General features: G+C 36.0%; 1 protein-coding gene across 1 annotated transcript in view; it reads left to right on the top strand.

The window, feature by feature from the left end:
• Positions 1-6,021: 6,021 nt before the first annotated feature.
• The window catches only part of Smp_127730 (putative atp-citrate synthase), a gene marked incomplete at both ends in the record, with an annotated part of 32,410 nt that continues 21,390 nt past the window's right edge, over positions 6,022-17,041 (top strand). The window contains 5 exons of the mRNA XM_018798585.1: positions 6,022-6,257; positions 7,985-8,354; positions 12,498-12,589; positions 13,442-13,628; positions 15,730-16,016. Of these exons, the coding sequence (XP_018653513.1) occupies positions 6,022-6,257; positions 7,985-8,354; positions 12,498-12,589; positions 13,442-13,628; positions 15,730-16,016 (1,172 nt within the window). The remainder of the gene's footprint in view (positions 6,258-7,984; positions 8,355-12,497; positions 12,590-13,441; positions 13,629-15,729; positions 16,017-17,041) is intronic.

Raw genomic sequence — 17,041 nt, 5'->3', positions numbered from 1 at the left:
TGCATCATTGTCGTTTGGAGCTGCAGTATAACCTTTGTTTCGACTTTTTATTTTATCCCACTTGTTAAAGACCGGTAGGCCCTGAGTTCGAATCTCGCAAGGCGGGATCGTGGATGCGCACTGCTGAGGAGTCCCACAATAGGACGAAACGGTCGTCCAGTGCTTCCAGGTTTTCCATGGTGGTCTAGCTTCAATTGACTCATGATCTCAACTATATAAAATTTTTTTATTATGAGAAATACTAGTGTGTACTTCTTTAGTGAATGGTTTATGTTATCGTATATCTTTTTTCCTAACTGTCGTAGCAGATCTTAATAAATACATAACTGAGTAAATAAGTGACAATCAGGCAGTGTAATCTTGATTTACAATTCTACTTGTAAATCTCTACTTTCTTAATAGTTGCGTTTCACGATGAACTATTGTGTGAAATCAGATGAGAACTGATGCTCTCAATGTGATCTAGTTGCTGAATGAGTTTATTCATATTTGATTATTAAGGAAGTTAAAAACTGCTTTTCGGATTTATGTAAAGCATATAAACATTGGTACAAAGGCTGACCAGAATATATATACGCCACACAAATCGTTGAATTTGTGTGTGGGCTAGAATACTAGCCGGGTACCCAAAGCGAAGCGGGTAATTTCCCTAGGTGTCCACTCCCTCAGCCATTGACTTAGAGGTCTAATTCACAACGCAATGGAGCGACATTAGGAAACGCGGTCCTATGGTAGCCAGTGATTAGAAATGAGTTCATACGCGATTCTGGAGCCCCTATATATACCATTAGTTGTGAATCAGGGTTTCCCAACTCCATTAGGTGGTCCCTTTGTATCCACCAACCCAGTTTAGCTGCTCAACATCCACATCTGATCCTCTCATTTTTCGCAAAAGCCACTCTAGTTGCGAGAATGCAGTGAGTAGTACTTCCCTGGTAGTGACTATATATTCGCGGCTGTACGAGAGCATTCGAAGAGGAAGATCGGCTCTCCCTGCTCTCGATCGTATCAGGGCATTTGGAGGCTAAAATTGTCGACTAGTTATCGTAATTTCTAGTCATTAAAACTGCTACCACATTGTTTAATGAACGTTTTTGTCAACTTGCTGGTAATAACAACTACTTATTTTAATAATCAGTAATCGGCTTATTTTAAAATTTGATATGTACCATATTTAATCTAGTAGAGCTCGTCAACTTACCACATTGAATACTATTCTTAGTATTTGTTTTATATTTTGAAATTAGCATTTTATGTTTTCCTAAAAAAACTTTCTTACTTTAATTCTTTTTTTGTCAACGTATCAAGGCCGTACTATCGATATTCCAATTTATGTATTTGGACCTGAAACTCATATGACTGCTATCGTGTCAATGGCATTTGGTTTACGTCAAATACCTCCACCTCAAGTAAATCAAATTCAGTCATCTGCAGATAGTTTATCATTGTACAGTTACAATGGTTCTGGCTGTGAACATAAAGTAAGTAGTTATGTACACTACTGTGTAATCACTTAGTAGTAGTTACTGATCTCATGTTTGTGTATAATCACCGGTGTGCTCATCATATTCTATCGATCTGAAGACGATAGCATGGCCAAGAGTGTGAGTGAAATTAATTTCAAGAATATTTTGTTTGACTGTTAGTTGATTAGAGGCAAACGACAGCAGATTCACTTAGTATTGTTTGTTTGGATCTTCCCATTGATTTTTAGGACTGCAACTGGTCAGTCTCTAATTGGCACATGTGCATACTGTGTGTATTGCCTCGATATAGCCTTAGTTCACAAGCATGGTTAGCAAAGATGGATAGTGGCCAACAGTGGAATCCAGGACGCGCGTTTCGTCCTATTTGGGACTCGTCAGCTAGATGTACCTGCATCTCAGAGTTGATGTTCAGTCTGGGACTCGAACCAAGTACCTTTCGCTTCAAACGCCATCGCGTTATCCACTCGACCACAATACTAAGTGAATTCAAACTTCACCCCATTGCACAAGAAAGTGGTTATCAGGACTCAGTGGCCGAGTGGATAACGCGATGGCATTTGAAGCGAAAGGTACTGGGTTTGAGTCCCAGAGTGAACATCAACTCTGAGATGCAAGTACATCTAGCTGACGAGTCTCAAATAGGATGAAACGCACGTCCTGGATTTCACTACTAGCCACTATCCATCTTTGCTTACCAAACGACAGCAGGTTTTGGACATTGGTTCATGCCAGTTAACATTCATCATCAGCATGAAGTAGCTAAATATTTGGAGAAGCTGATACTCCTTGTGTGATTCATATCTGCCCACTTAGTGCCCGTGATCAAAAAGAGTACTGTTTGGCTGTTTAATTGACAAATGGCTTTCTGTACAACTGATTTATTTACAATTGGTTGAGTCACTAAATACTAGTGATCAATATCATGCCTAGATAGTACTTATTGTTGATTGAATTCTATCGATCAGGTTACGATTCAGTTGATAGTCTAACTAACCCAAAATCTCTCGCGAATTATGTTTAAATATCATGTTAGAGATATATATCTCGTCTATGTAGATTTCATGAACAATCTGAATAGCAGTATTTCAATCTCTCTAGCTTACTCGTTGTTACGATTATGCAAAAATGCTTTATATACATAATTTTCAAGCAGTCAACCGCAATGTAGAACCTGGGATATATGTACATCAGTTCAAGTTGTTATATCTCATTAGCACAGTGAGATGAATCCCAGAGTAGGTAGGTAGGTAGGTAGTTTGTACATACTCCAATCTACTTCTACACCAGCCATCGTCATTTTTTGAGGTAATTGGTGAATGGATATACGTAATACCTTTCGTAATCAACTTAGTCGATAAGAATTCATTATTTTGTTAATCGATTTGCCATATTTACTTGTGTAGCTAACCTCAGAATTTCAATGGTCCCAATATATATGAGCAATGATTCGAAGACACATATAGTCGAATACTAGTAACCTATATATATCCTCTATTTTTGAAGACCACATTTCACGTCCATAAAGTAAAACAGAGCGAACTACTACTCAGTATATTTATCTTTTAATTAACGAACAAATATCTCACATACTTCACAGTCAACTTAGGAACCTGACACAAATATTTACATCAGTCCAACATACTAGGTCACTTCACTATAAAAATATGTAATTAACAAAATGAAAAATAGAAAAAAATAGGTCAAAATACTATCATATCAATATGATGGTAAACAATAAGCATAGAGAAACCTTTTTTTTTCGAAAAGATATGCAATACATGAATATTATTATCAGAAGGGGTTTTGTGGAGATTTAGTATTTTCATAGTGGAAAGCGTGAGTCAATTGAATCCCCACAAAACCCCTTCTGATAATAATAATCACATGCTCACTAGCGACTGACTTCGAGAAGTAAATCTAGGAGTTATAGTGAGAAGTAGTGACCAGTGGCGTTCAACTAAGTCTGTTGTAGAGATATCAACTCACTGAAGACAATTGGTGAACGGTTGTTCAACTTCGTGGATCAGTTGAAGTTAGACATTAACACCGTTGGATGCCGGCTCGGTGGTCTATCGGTTAAGTGCTCTGGCTCGAGACTGGTAGGTCCTGGGTTCGGATCTCGCGAGTGCGGGATTGTGGATGCTCACTGCTGAGGAGTCCCATAATAGGACGAAACGGCCTTCCAGTGCTTCCAGGTTTTCCATAGTGGTCTAGCTTCAGTTGACTCACGTTTTCAACTATGAAAATACATGAATAATAATTCAATAATAACAATATACAATTATAAATTGAATTAAGTTATTTCAATAGGCCGAATGTCGGTAATATTGATTCATGATAAAAACATTAGTCTCATTTCATATTAATGGAATAATTCAAGTGTATTATTAACGGTGAATTAAATGGGTCATATTACCTGCTAAGAAAGTTCAATAATCAAATTGTACGCAGTGACGCAGTTAACTTAATGATATATATACAATGTAATTGGTGCTTTCATCTACGTGTATGTGTCGTTTATGTAATCACTAGGCTAAATTGTTTGTTACCAACTCGTTCTGTTACATGTTATATCTGTGAAACGTGATCTTTAAAGATAGAGGATATTTGTAAGTTACCAGTGTTTTATCATAGATAATTGTGAAAAAAAATTATTTACGTATGTCGAGTTCATGGAGTCATTAATATTGTGGCTAGATATATAGTACTAGGTAAAGATGAATATGGAACATCGGTTGATCAGGTAGTGAATCTTTATCGAGTGAAGTGGTCTGAATTTGTATGATGTATAACTAATCACCCGCCTACCTCGATGCATGGTATTTGCTGATGTAGAAGAGTATGTCTGAAGAATGCTTTAGAGACGGTCAAACCAAAATATGATATTAATCCAAAAAAGTCATTCACTGTTAAATAAAGTCATGTAGGTTAGTCCGAACTAACTGGTTATGGTCTATACGACTATCCCAACCAACGGTTGGAAACTTTGGACAACATGACTCAAAACCGGTTTCAACGATACAGAGGTGCATTCACTTTTCATCTTCCTTTGAATAATAAATTTTAAAATTGTCTACTTTTTATTTCTCAACTTTATTAGTTCTTATCGAATCACAGTGTGTATGCATACTGTTTCATACTACCACTGATACTACTAATACTCTGGGATTTGTCTTAATGATTTCATCTCTCTGTGCTGAGATGACGCGTCGATTTCAACTAATATAAGTATATGTTAAGCTCTGCGATGCTTTTCACTGATTCATTATTTAAAATAAGTTTTTATTTAAGATTGTTGTTGACAAACCATTGACAATCAACGTTTAGAAAACAGCAACCTGTGTTATCTTCTATTTTACTGGAATCTTTCATCAGTATACACTTACAGACGTTTGTCGATTTCACAACTGTCAGATAATTTACCACCAAGACCTTCATGATATTCGTCTTTAGGCAGTAATAGTTCTTGAGTAACAAATAGGTTTTTGGAGAATTTAGAGAATTCTAGTGAATTCTACTCTGAGCCACACTATTTTGCATGTAAGGTATAGTGAGCCAATAGAGTCCCATTGGTCAAATTATATATATATATATAATATCTCTGTGCAAGTCAGTTGAATAAATTAACTGTCAGTGTAGGTTGTGAAGATCGTTGACTTTCATTGAAATCATCAATTGATATAAGTCAGACAACCATTGAAAACCTGGAGAAACTGGACAACTGTTTCGTCCTAGTGTGGGAGTGTGTATCTACGAATTTGGAATCGGATCGATGACCTCCGGTCTCATGCACGAACACTTAACGTCTAAATCGCTGTTTTCGATGGAACTCAACAATCCCCACAACCCTGTACTGACAATTACAATATGCTCTTTAGTGACCAGGTTGCTTCGAGAAGAAATTCTTTGAGTTCTTGTGAGAAGCCATGACCAGTGGAGCAAATCCATGTCGGGTATGAGACACTAACCCACCGAAGACAATGGAAGACGGTTTGATGGATTGATTGAATCTAGATATTAACTCCGTTGGGTGCCTGCTCAATGGTCTAGAGGTTAGGCGTTTGTACGCGATACTGAAGGTGCTGGGTTTGATTCTCATGTAAGGGATAGTGGAAGCTCACCGTTAAGAAGTTCCATACTTAGGTGAAATTGCTGTCCAGTGTTTCCAGGTTCTCACTGGTCGTCTAAATTATATCGATTCATGATTTTAATGAATTAAGTTAAATAAACTGAGTTTTTTGTTGGATGCGCTGTCATCCTTACTCATTTCAAATCCTTATATATTTGTCACATGAAACGCTCATTGTATCAGTAGGTGAGGACTATCCAACTTGTAGTAAAACATTTGTTTAACTTGCTTACTACTTAACATGTTAAAAGTACTCTAAGTCACTGCTTTGTTCAATTATCATGCTGATTCAACTAATCTAGTTATGTACCGCTTGAACACTTACATTTTACTGTTGCAATCAGTTAATTTTAATTCCATTTTTTTTGTAAATTGTATTTTAAGAATTCAGACAAATCAACACCAATGGTGACCAATCAAACTCTCAAGGTTTCTGAATTCTCTTCTACTATCACTACTACGGCTACTACTGCTACTTCTGATAATAATCATGAAACTATTTATGAAGAACCACTTTTCACAGTGAAAACAAAGTGTTTAATATGGGGTTTACAAGTTAAAGCTGTTCAGTCTATGTTAGATTTCGATTATGCTTCCGGCCGTGATAGTCCAAGTGTAGCAGCTCTGATTTATCCTTTCAGGTAAGGCTCAATCATAGAGTAAAAATGATAGTAATAAACGAATCGAATGTTTAATTCTATCTTTTTTAATTGTATACAACATGTAAACATACATTTCCTAAATCTTAACGCTAAACCCTTAATTCTCTGGAAAAAAAACCTATACCTGATGACACTAAATTTTGCCCCTAGATGCCCTGGTACGGTGGAGAGTGGGGAGAGTCCGCTCTTTTTCTCCAAATGTTTTCACATGGTCACGAGTATACAACCTCTGACAGGAAAGTCCTACTCATTGCCTTCTCTCGGCGGGGGTGTTGTTTGCGAACTAGAGAGAACGAAAAGCGGATGTCCGACGCCTTAACCGGGTGGGCGGATATGGAGTATGCACCTAGGGGAGTTGGGAAACCCTGATTCCAAAACAAATGGCGTACGAACCAATTGTTGATCACCGGCCACCATAGAACTGCATCTTCCAAAGTTGCTCCACTGCCCTGCAGATCAGACCTTTAGGTCGAAGGCTTCGGGTGTGACCCTCCAAGAAAACCATCTGCCCCGGTCGGCACCCGGGTAGTACCACAGCTGTTTTCTGACTAGTTACAAACTAAATGAAAATTCATCGGGGTTATTCAGCTATCGCTCTACCATACTTTGCCATAATTATTGGATTGCAATGGCCACTATGTAGTATGCAAAAATGAAATTGAACTAGACAATGTTGTAGGTTTAAAATAGTGAACGTTTGCATGAGTTACAACTTAAAAATGTCTAAAATGTATCATTTGTAAGTTTGAAAGGTTATTTAAAAGCATGGGTAGGAAAACCCATCGTAAGATATTGAACTAGAATTAATAGGATAAAGTAAATTATGTGATTACTATGCACAATAGGAAAGATAATAATAGTTACTGTAATAATATCATTTATGTGAATAAAATATGCAATAAGAGCGATGTTATTACGGTAACTATATAATAATGAATTCATATGAACTGAGAAAGATGAATAAGCAAATTAAGAATGGGACAGGGCAGAAATAAACATGGAATCAGATGGTAGAGATTTGTGATATGTAGTTTCACCCATTTGTAAACCATGATCGACACCTCTTCTGTTGTCTATAACTTGTCCTGATAGCTTTCATTATGTAAAGGAGCCCTAATCTTGGTCCTTTATGTAGATCGGTCAGAACTTGACGAGGAACCGAGGTTTTGTCTATTTCTAAGTGGTGGTCGACACCTACCGAATGAAGAAAGATGGTCCAGTAAATAGATTTCATGACTCCTTTTCCAGTCGTACGACACTACGAATTACGAAAATTGTACCTACTGTTATCTTAGCAGGAAAAAAATTAACGCTTATTCACAAAATTAGATAACTTGGGATTTTAGCAAGTTTACACCATTTAAATAAGAAATACATATTACAAAATAACCTGTAATAGTCAATTAAATCATATTCATTTGTATTATTCGTTCAAATCTTCCGATTGATGTTGAAGACTGAAATTGATTAATCTCTTTTGGTATATCTGCATCCTGTACGGATTGCATCGATATTCCCATTAAGTCATAACCATTCTAAACAAAGGTAGATGGTTCGAGTCCCGGAGTGAACATCAACTCCGAGATGCAGGTGGATCTAGTTGGAGACAAGTCTCGAGTGGGACGAAACCCTCGTCATCATCCATCTCTGCTTATAATTATTAAGTCGTATGTTTTATTTTTCTCATTTTATTCTTAACACAATAGTGATGATCATCAGTTGACATTTTATTGGGGTGCAAAAGAATTATTTCTACCAGTTTATAAGTATATGTTGAATGCAATGCACAAGCATCCAGATGCACGTATATTAGTGAATTTCGCTTCATTACGAGTTGCTTATGATATATGTATGGAAGCTATGGAAGTGGACTGTATATTGTCATCTAATTATAAAGAGAATGGAATATTGAATGAACACAGTGATACATCTATCAATCATAATGATGGTTTACGGGTAAACGAGGCACAGATCAAATGTATCGCTATTATAGCTGAAGGTATACCAGAAAATATGACACGTCGTTTAATACAACGATCCAGAGAAAGAAATATTCTATTGATTGGTCCAGCAACCGTGAGTTCGTTTTTTTTATCGTCGTATATGTTGTTTTTTGTTTATGATCTGGGTAGTTTTTATTTTGCATATGTTTTATAAATTATTTTTTCTAATGTCAATAGAATTAATTCGTTGCTACCTGGTTGGGATTAGCGAGATGATAACAATCGATGGTTAGAGACCTTGAATGACATGGCTCAAAATCGTTTGCAATGGAGAAGGTGCATCCACTCTTTGTGTTCTACCAAATTCTAATCTTCTGAATTCTTCATGTCCCTATGCTTTTTCTCTTTTCAAATTTATTTCACTGTATTATACTCCTTTAATAACATCTTCAAACCCTAATCTTTCGGATTACTGCTTATACTCTTACTACTTCTACCACTATGGGATTTGAATCAACAACTGGATCTCTGTGCTATTGTGGTATGGCAACTCGAACTGATGTACGTACGTATGAATTTAGAGGCATTTTTTAAATTGAACATTAGTTTTACAATCTCTTTAAAACTGTAAAACCGTTTAGATAATTGTCTAAATTTGAAGCTTTGTCGTCATTTCATTCTATGTTGTTCATTACATGCTTAGAAGCTTAATTTCTTTTTGATGACAGTGTTACTATTGTATATAGGTTTACTCACTGTTTATCTGTTTTATTTGGATAAACTTACAGTAAATGAACTATTGTTTTATGGAAATTGAATTCTCTTAGCTGAATAATCGTATCACTTGTTCGGCAGTTACCTACTGAAGACAGTGGAAGATGATCGCTCAATATCGTGGATTGATTGAAGTTAGATATTAACTCTATTGGATTCCCGCTCATTGGTCTGAACATTAAATGTTCCCATGCAAGACCTAAGATCCTGATTTCGATTCCTGTGTCCGGGCTAATATGTGTGAGCACTGCTGAGGAGTCTATTACTACAAAACAGCCGTCTATTGTTTCCAGGTTTTCACTGGTTGCCTAAATTAGATCGGTTCATGATTTCATAAATAATCTAACCGTAAAGCTTTCACATTGTCTCTCTAAATAGCATTATCAACATAAACTTCAGATAGAAGTGACCTATCAAATTTCTATACCTTGAATTTGATTAGTTGTTACTGTTAACACATGTTCAATTGGGAAAACGTTGAAATATTGGACAGAGGTAACACAAAGAACAGACAATTTTTGCATAGCTTTGAATGGAAATCAATCAGCAATCAATAAACAAAATGAAATACTCCTAGTTAGTTAATTAGTTAGAAAAATCATAAGCAACTCCGTGGCTGAAGATCAATTCAAAGGAAAAAGACAATTAAAATAAATATACAGACAATAACTGATATAACAGATTGTTCAAAATATATTTTCTCTCTCACTCATATAAAAATACGGTAATAAGATTAGTCACGTCATATATCAGACCAGGATTCACTACCCAGAACAGAGAGCTAGAGAAAATGCTAGATAATACTTTAATCAACACTGTTACACTCATTGAGTCCCGAGTAGAAATCAATAACATGAAGGGTAATCACATATGTACTACTCTATGGGCTTTGGCTGTTTGTCCACACTCTATCAACCATATTTTACTTCCACTACTACACATCAATAATAGAGCATAAATCGACAATGATCAATTATATTCAGTAATGACAGAATAATCTGTTAATAATTTGTAGAGAAATTTTCATGGTACACTTCTGTCTGAAGCTTATGCGTGATAATTTTGTCTAGAACAACAATGAAATAGTTTTACAATTGAACCGTCCAACCCACAGAACTCAATTCCAACAGAATTAATCTCCTGAGCTAAAAATATAATATTTTCCTACTATTTCAGAACTATTGCTTTCTTAATTGTTAATGTAGATAAATAAAATTCAATCTAGATCAAGAATCAACAAACCAGTAAACTTTCGTTGGCACAAATGGACACCAAATACATATGCGCCATATTAATAACAATGTTAATGAAAAGTGATAGAGAATGTAAAGTGCGTATTAGAAAAAGGAGAACAATAACGAACAGAAATTAGTGTATGGTAGTGAAATAATAATAATGGGCGAGGCAGTTCATTTGGCATTTGGGGGCATCAAAAACTGTTCATAAAAGAACCGTATGTGACCGACCTCAGGCAATTTTTCTTGGGACACTGTGGTCATACCTGTAACAGTGCTCAAGTTCGTCTTGCATTTGATTTATTCATAAGGCATTTGGAAGCTCTGTCTAACGTAGTTTTTGCGGTAGCTGAAACTCATCAATTATACTAAAATAGCTCAGTGGTAACGTTTCTTACTTGCATACCGTCTTGCGCAGGTTTGAGCTTCATGATAAGCATCAGTCACTCCCAAGATTTCAGGCAACTCATTTCTTATTAATTTGCAAGAAACTTATGTCCATAGCTCCTTTGAGATTGAAACCGTTCACTTAATAAACTTTTATTCTATGACTAATCACCAACATTCACTTAACACACTCTCTCTTTCGATATAAATATTTCACATTCTACACACATTCCTGTCAAGAAAAGTATTTGATTAGTGATTGTGTGATTTTCTCTAAACAAACAAAAGCATAACGCATAGTACACCTCTCAGTTGCTTGGCCTTAAATTATTATCAATACAGAATGTCAATTAATCAATTCAGAAGTAATATCATACTGAAAGTGAATTTCAATCAGTAATCGATAAGAGATAAAAAGGTATAAATCTACAAAATCCCTAGAAGGAGTATTGTTCTTTATATTTAATTTGGTCGTTAAAAGTAGAGATAGATGGTAGATAGCAATGGGACTCAGGACGCACGTTTCATTCTATTTGGGACTCGTTTGCAGTTGCATGTATCCTCATTCTTGATTTGATGTCCACTATGAGACTTGAACCTAGTACCGTTAGCTATACTGAAAAAAAGCGTTGTATATCTATGTATATTCTGTAAGAGTTGCATTTATACAGAATGTAATGTAGATATAATTTTTGCTAACGTTAGGGACTTTTATCCAGAGTTACTTATTGTGCTGACTGATTGTTCAGTAAGTACTCAGTGTTATTTTTACCTAGTCATTAGTGCTGATTGAATTCTGTCGGTCGATTTTTCTGTCAGTGAGTCATGATTATCCTAGAGTCTGGTACTGATGTCCGTCAACCCATGTTGTAACGTATTCCGTAAAGATGACGGGATGAAATTAACAAGGGGAATAAGCAAAATGGTTGAAATAAACCTAGTATCAGTGATAGTGTGGAAAATTAATGACATCCATTTACATATACAAATATGTCTCACAAAAATCACGTTTACCGGGGTAACATGATTGTAACCTGATCAGACCTGATTTTTGATTGTACTGAATATTATTACTTTGTTCTTTTTTTGCTACCTAAACTTATGTGAATTTGATTTGTTGTTTTATTTATTTTGTTAACAATTGGCTTACACTGATTCACTGTAGCATGACAAATAAATCATTATTTTTATTATTATTGAAGAAGAGGTCTAGAAAAACTATTCAATAACGTTGAAGTTCAGAACTTGAGAGAAGATAAAGGGTGAATACATCTGTCTCTTTGTGACTATTGCTTGAGTTACATTAGTCAGTGTTTCCAAAGTTGCAGCATAGGATCTAGTATAAATAGTTCGATATCATGGTATCAATGTTTTGATGTTAAATGGCTGAAACTAGTCGGTAGAAAATTCTCGATCTTGGTATCATGTTAGTTGACACTCGTCAGGGGGTAATATTTGAGACCTTATGGGAGCTGATATTCCCTGTAGGTTTCGAAACAAATTTACAGTTTAAGATGTTACTGCTGGCCCCCCCAGGTGGATGCTAACCTTCCATAAAACTCAGATATTTACATTAATTGTTCGCTAACTAGTAAACTACTTAGTGCCTAGATAGTCCCTAATGTTCGTTGATTTCTATTAATCAAGTTACTGTATGGTTAGATTCTTGGTGGGTGGTGTACGTGGACTTATGACGACGAAACAGTTGTTCCGGAATTCCTGGTTTTCATTATTTGTCTGGCTAAAGTCAGTCCGTAATGTTAGCTACGAAAACAGTTTTTCACTATATTCGTTTGTTAGTTGATTGATTGGTTGGTTGATGTTATCTACATATACCATCTATTCAACCTTATCTGCATTTCTTTCCATGTTCTCTATAGGTAGGTGGCTTGAAATCTGGCTGCTTCAAAATCGGTAATACAGGCGGAATGACAGATAACATACTGGCATCAAAACTTTATCGACCTGGAAGGTGAGTGTTGACATTCATATTTGTTTTAATAGCTCAATACTTTCGGTAAAAAGATCCTCTTACCTTATTCTATCTAAATTGTGATGTATTATGTGGTTGATTGAAAACTCCGACCTATTCATTCTTCATGTCTTACCCATAATGTAGTGTCACGTTCCACGATGTCTGATCCTGATGCTGATACACAATTTCTGTATATGCAGGTCAGAGTGGCCACTTGAGTGAGAAGGAAGCTTTATTGACAGAAACTGAATCAAAAGATACATGTCCACTCATCCATATATTCATACATTAGTGCACATTTTCAACTAATCGCGTTTGTCTCGTTCCTAAGAAAAGCAATCCAAATCTTGGTCAATAGTGTGAGCTAATCGTTTGAGTCATATATCTGATTGACTGAACGTATCATGTTGAGTTTTAGCCTAGTCGTTTGATTATTTCCATTGAACATAGGTGTCCATTAGATGAAAACAGAGAATGGTATACAGACAAAAGAGCCATTTAGATAGTAAGATCAACTGTTTGTGAAGTAAAAGAAATTAAACGAGGATGGGAGAGTTTAAACTACATTCGAACGTAAGATTAAACATTACTTTTGTGCACAGATTTCTGATCAGAATTGCTCAAACTTTTAAAGTGCACAGTTTCCGGTTTTATATTCTTTTCAAGCCAATACTCATCCGACTGTGTATGAATGATTCCTAGAGATAATTATGATAGGTAAAGGGTGGTTGGCAAATTGATCAAACTTGATGGTGTGTGTATATTTGCGTTGAATTTTTCCGTATATCGAAGTAGATGATACAACAAGTCTCTTCTCAGTCATTTATTCATTTATTTGCTTTCTTTCAGTGTTGCTTATGTATCACGTTCTGGTGGAATGTCCAATGAATTGAATAATATTATTTCAATGAATTCTGATGGTGTGTATGAAGGTGTCGCGATTGGTGGTGATCGTTTTCCTGGTTCAACATTTATTGATCATATTCTACGTTATGAAAATAATCCAGAAATCGGTATGATTGTTGTCTTGGGCGAAGTAAGTAGAAAGTATGAAAGTGAACATTTAACAAACTGTTTTCTAGAAAAAAATAAAAAGTTCGTTAAATTTGGATAGTAGTTGACAGTGGAACCCACGAAGTTTCGTCCTATTGACGATTCGTCAGCCGGGTGTGCCTGAACCCTAGTGTTGCCATCTGGGTATGCCGAAATCCTAGTGTTGAACTTCTCTGTATGAACATCAACACTGGGATGCTTTTTCATTCAGATGACAAGTCATCTATCGAACGAAACGTTCCGGATTCCACTGCTAGCCATTATCCAACTGTGATAAAAATTTGTAAAAAAGGTAATATTAGTGGATTTCGCTCAGAATGCACGTTTGTCAATAGGGACTGATCAATTGCAGTCCTTAGTGTTAGCAATAGGAAAAGACAATCTCTTAAAAATAAAATAAATTCATTTGAAACGAGGTATACTTGTTCTGCTATTTTAACTGGGGCTCATTCAGTTTCATCATAATTATTGTATAGGTGTGTTAATAAGAATGATAAAATTGAATAGATACTTGTTAGTCTTTCTTTCATATGCTATCAGTCATTGATCATTGGTCTGAGCTATGTTAGATAACTTGGCTCATCTGGCGCCGATTCGTAACAACTACCACCGAGAAATTAACACAATGTTAATGTTATTATTATTATTGTTATCACTATTATTATTATGGTGGTTTATAGCTAGCACTAAAATCCAATATATTTTTTACGTTCTGTTTGGGACTCATCATCTGAATGTATTTACATCCCAAAGTTGATCTTCACTCCGGGACTTGAACCGAGTACCGAATGTGTTATCCACTGAGCTACTGCATCTAGGTAACCATTCACTTGTGCAACGGGTGTAAATTTTTAATTCAATTTGTAAATGCTTGAGGTGTCCCGTTGTTAATATTGGCGGCTGGATTTTGACCAGCCCACTGCCAGCTAGAATTGATACATTCCATAAAACTTGTATCACAATCACTATATGTTATGCTTGAACTAAATCGATTCCGCGGTAACGAACAAAAACCAATGACACGATAAGCTATTCTAATCGGTTGTCCCAGGCCCCGCTAACTAGATGAAGAAGTCCAAGGCAAGTAGGGGAATATGTATGTATTCCGTAAGCAGCCGAGTACAAGCAATCGAATAAGGGAAAAAGTCAAGCGCATTTATACAGTAACAAATTGTCCTTGAGCATCATTAGTAAATAGCACACACAAAGAAACAATGGACCAATAGCGTTTAAGATAGTTTACAGGTGGGAAATATGACGTGAAGGTAAAAGAGCGCGTTTGGCGCGAAAACAGCTAAATTCAAATTTTCGAAATAAAATTACAAAACTAAGCCATTTACCAAGTAAGTTCTGGGGATTTGACATCCCCAACACTATATGAAGGTGATCCGTACAGGACGCACATATTCTAAAAAAGATTGAGGCGAATTCAATCCAAAATATCAACAACAAGATATATTAAGCCTTTACAAATTAAGTTGAAAATTCATACCCGGATCAGGATTGCCTATCGTGATGACTTAACGGAGCTATAGTGGCTGGAGCACGTTCTTTTAGGTTTTATTATGCCATGGAGGTCGGTTGGGGAAAGGTAAAAAGCTGCAATTTAAGGTCCGAGGTCGAAGTCGTACTGCGAACTGTAAAGAAGTATGACAACAGTAAGTTCTTTCCTCCGGACAACCAGCATATGCATAGAGAAAAAGGACAGAAACAGTTGACCCAAAAATGTCACACCTCATCTTATTCTATGGTTTTCCAATTCCGATAGTAAAGAGTTTTGAAGTGTAGAGCTAACACATCTAAAACTTGCCATGAAAAGTTAGTGGGTGACCGACCTCGATCGCTTATTCCGTGTTCTCTGTAATCTTTCTCACAGGTCCCTATGATCACCACTATTAATCCAGCTTCTTTTTCAAGTCCCTGAAGGAGAAATATCCTTTCACAATGTGGGGAGCCGGGAAGTGATAATCACTTTCTAACAGCACCTGAGATGATCTTGAGTTATGAATTGGCCATTATTATTATTATCATTACTATTATTATTATTATCATTAGTATTTTGTACTTTCTTTTCTCTACCATAGGTTGGTGGTGTAGAAGAGTATGCAATAATTGAAGCAGTAAAGTCGGGCAAAATAAAAAAACCAATTGTAGCCTGGTGTATAGGATCATGTGGTGAATTATTAAGCTCTGCAGCTAATTCAAATAATAATACAGACAGTAATAATATTACTGGTGGGTCAATCCAATTCGGTCATGCCGGCGCATGTGCTAACTCTCTACAAGAAACAGCCACAGCGAAAAATCATGCATTAGCTAGTGTTGGTATACATGTTCCAGAATCATTTGATGAACTAGATCTCTTGATTAGGTTAGATTGAATTCCTAGTTTATTTGCTTGTTATTTGTTTCTTTCTCTTCTTATCTTTAACCAACCTGTTTATTTATTGCCATTTGTGAATTTCATTATTTCTAGGACAGAAAAAAAACAAACAAAGAAAATAACGAGTTGAAATCATGAGTCAATTGAAGCTAGACCACTACGGAAAACCTGGAAGCACCGGACGGCCGTTTCGTCACATTGTGGGACTCCTGAGCAGCGCACATCCACGATCCCGCCTCGCAAGGTTCGGACCCAGGACCTACCAGTCTCACGTCAGAACGCTTAACCACTAGAACACTGAGCCGGATGCGCACTGTTGAGGAGTCCCACAATAGAACAAAACGGCTGTCCATTGCTTCCAGGTTTTCCATAGTGGTCTAGCTTCAATTGACTCATGAATTCAACTATAAAAATTACTAAGAATCTCCACAAAACTCCATCTGATAATTAATTTTACAAAAATTGGACAATATATCTCAATTGATAGGTATATTAAATATCAGATGATATTTGTAAGAAATTTCAGCAGTTGAAATCATTCAGCTTTGAAGTTCTTCTCGTTAATTTAATAATATCAACCGCTCTGACGGGGTAAATGCTTAAAATAAAAAGAATTTTTTTCAAATTAAAAATTGTGTCTTGTCGTTCAGTCGTGTTTTGAACATTACACAATTATCCTACTATATACAAGTATTGTAGGTATGATTATCATTTTATATGATTCTATCCGTTGAAGTTAATTCTAAACGTGGATTATTCAATATCTCAATTCTTAACAGACTTTATTGAACTTAAGAATGCTGTCGGATTAATAATTTTTTAACAAATATTGATTCCATACTATTAAATCGCTAATATATTATCATAATTGAAAGCGTGAGTAAATTGAAGCTAGCCCACCATAAAAAACCTTAGAGCACTGGACGGCCGTGTCTTCCTATTGTGGGACTCAGCAGTACGCATCCACGACCCTACCTCGCGAGATTCGAACCCAGGACGTATCGATCTCGCGT

Source organism: Schistosoma mansoni, chromosome 7 (assembly GCF_000237925.1).
Source record: "Schistosoma mansoni strain Puerto Rico chromosome 7, complete genome".
Classification (NCBI taxonomy): Eukaryota; Metazoa; Platyhelminthes; class Trematoda; order Strigeidida; family Schistosomatidae; genus Schistosoma; species Schistosoma mansoni.
The sequence above is the reverse complement of the archived record's forward strand: the minus strand, read 5'-3'. Positions and strand labels throughout refer to the sequence as shown.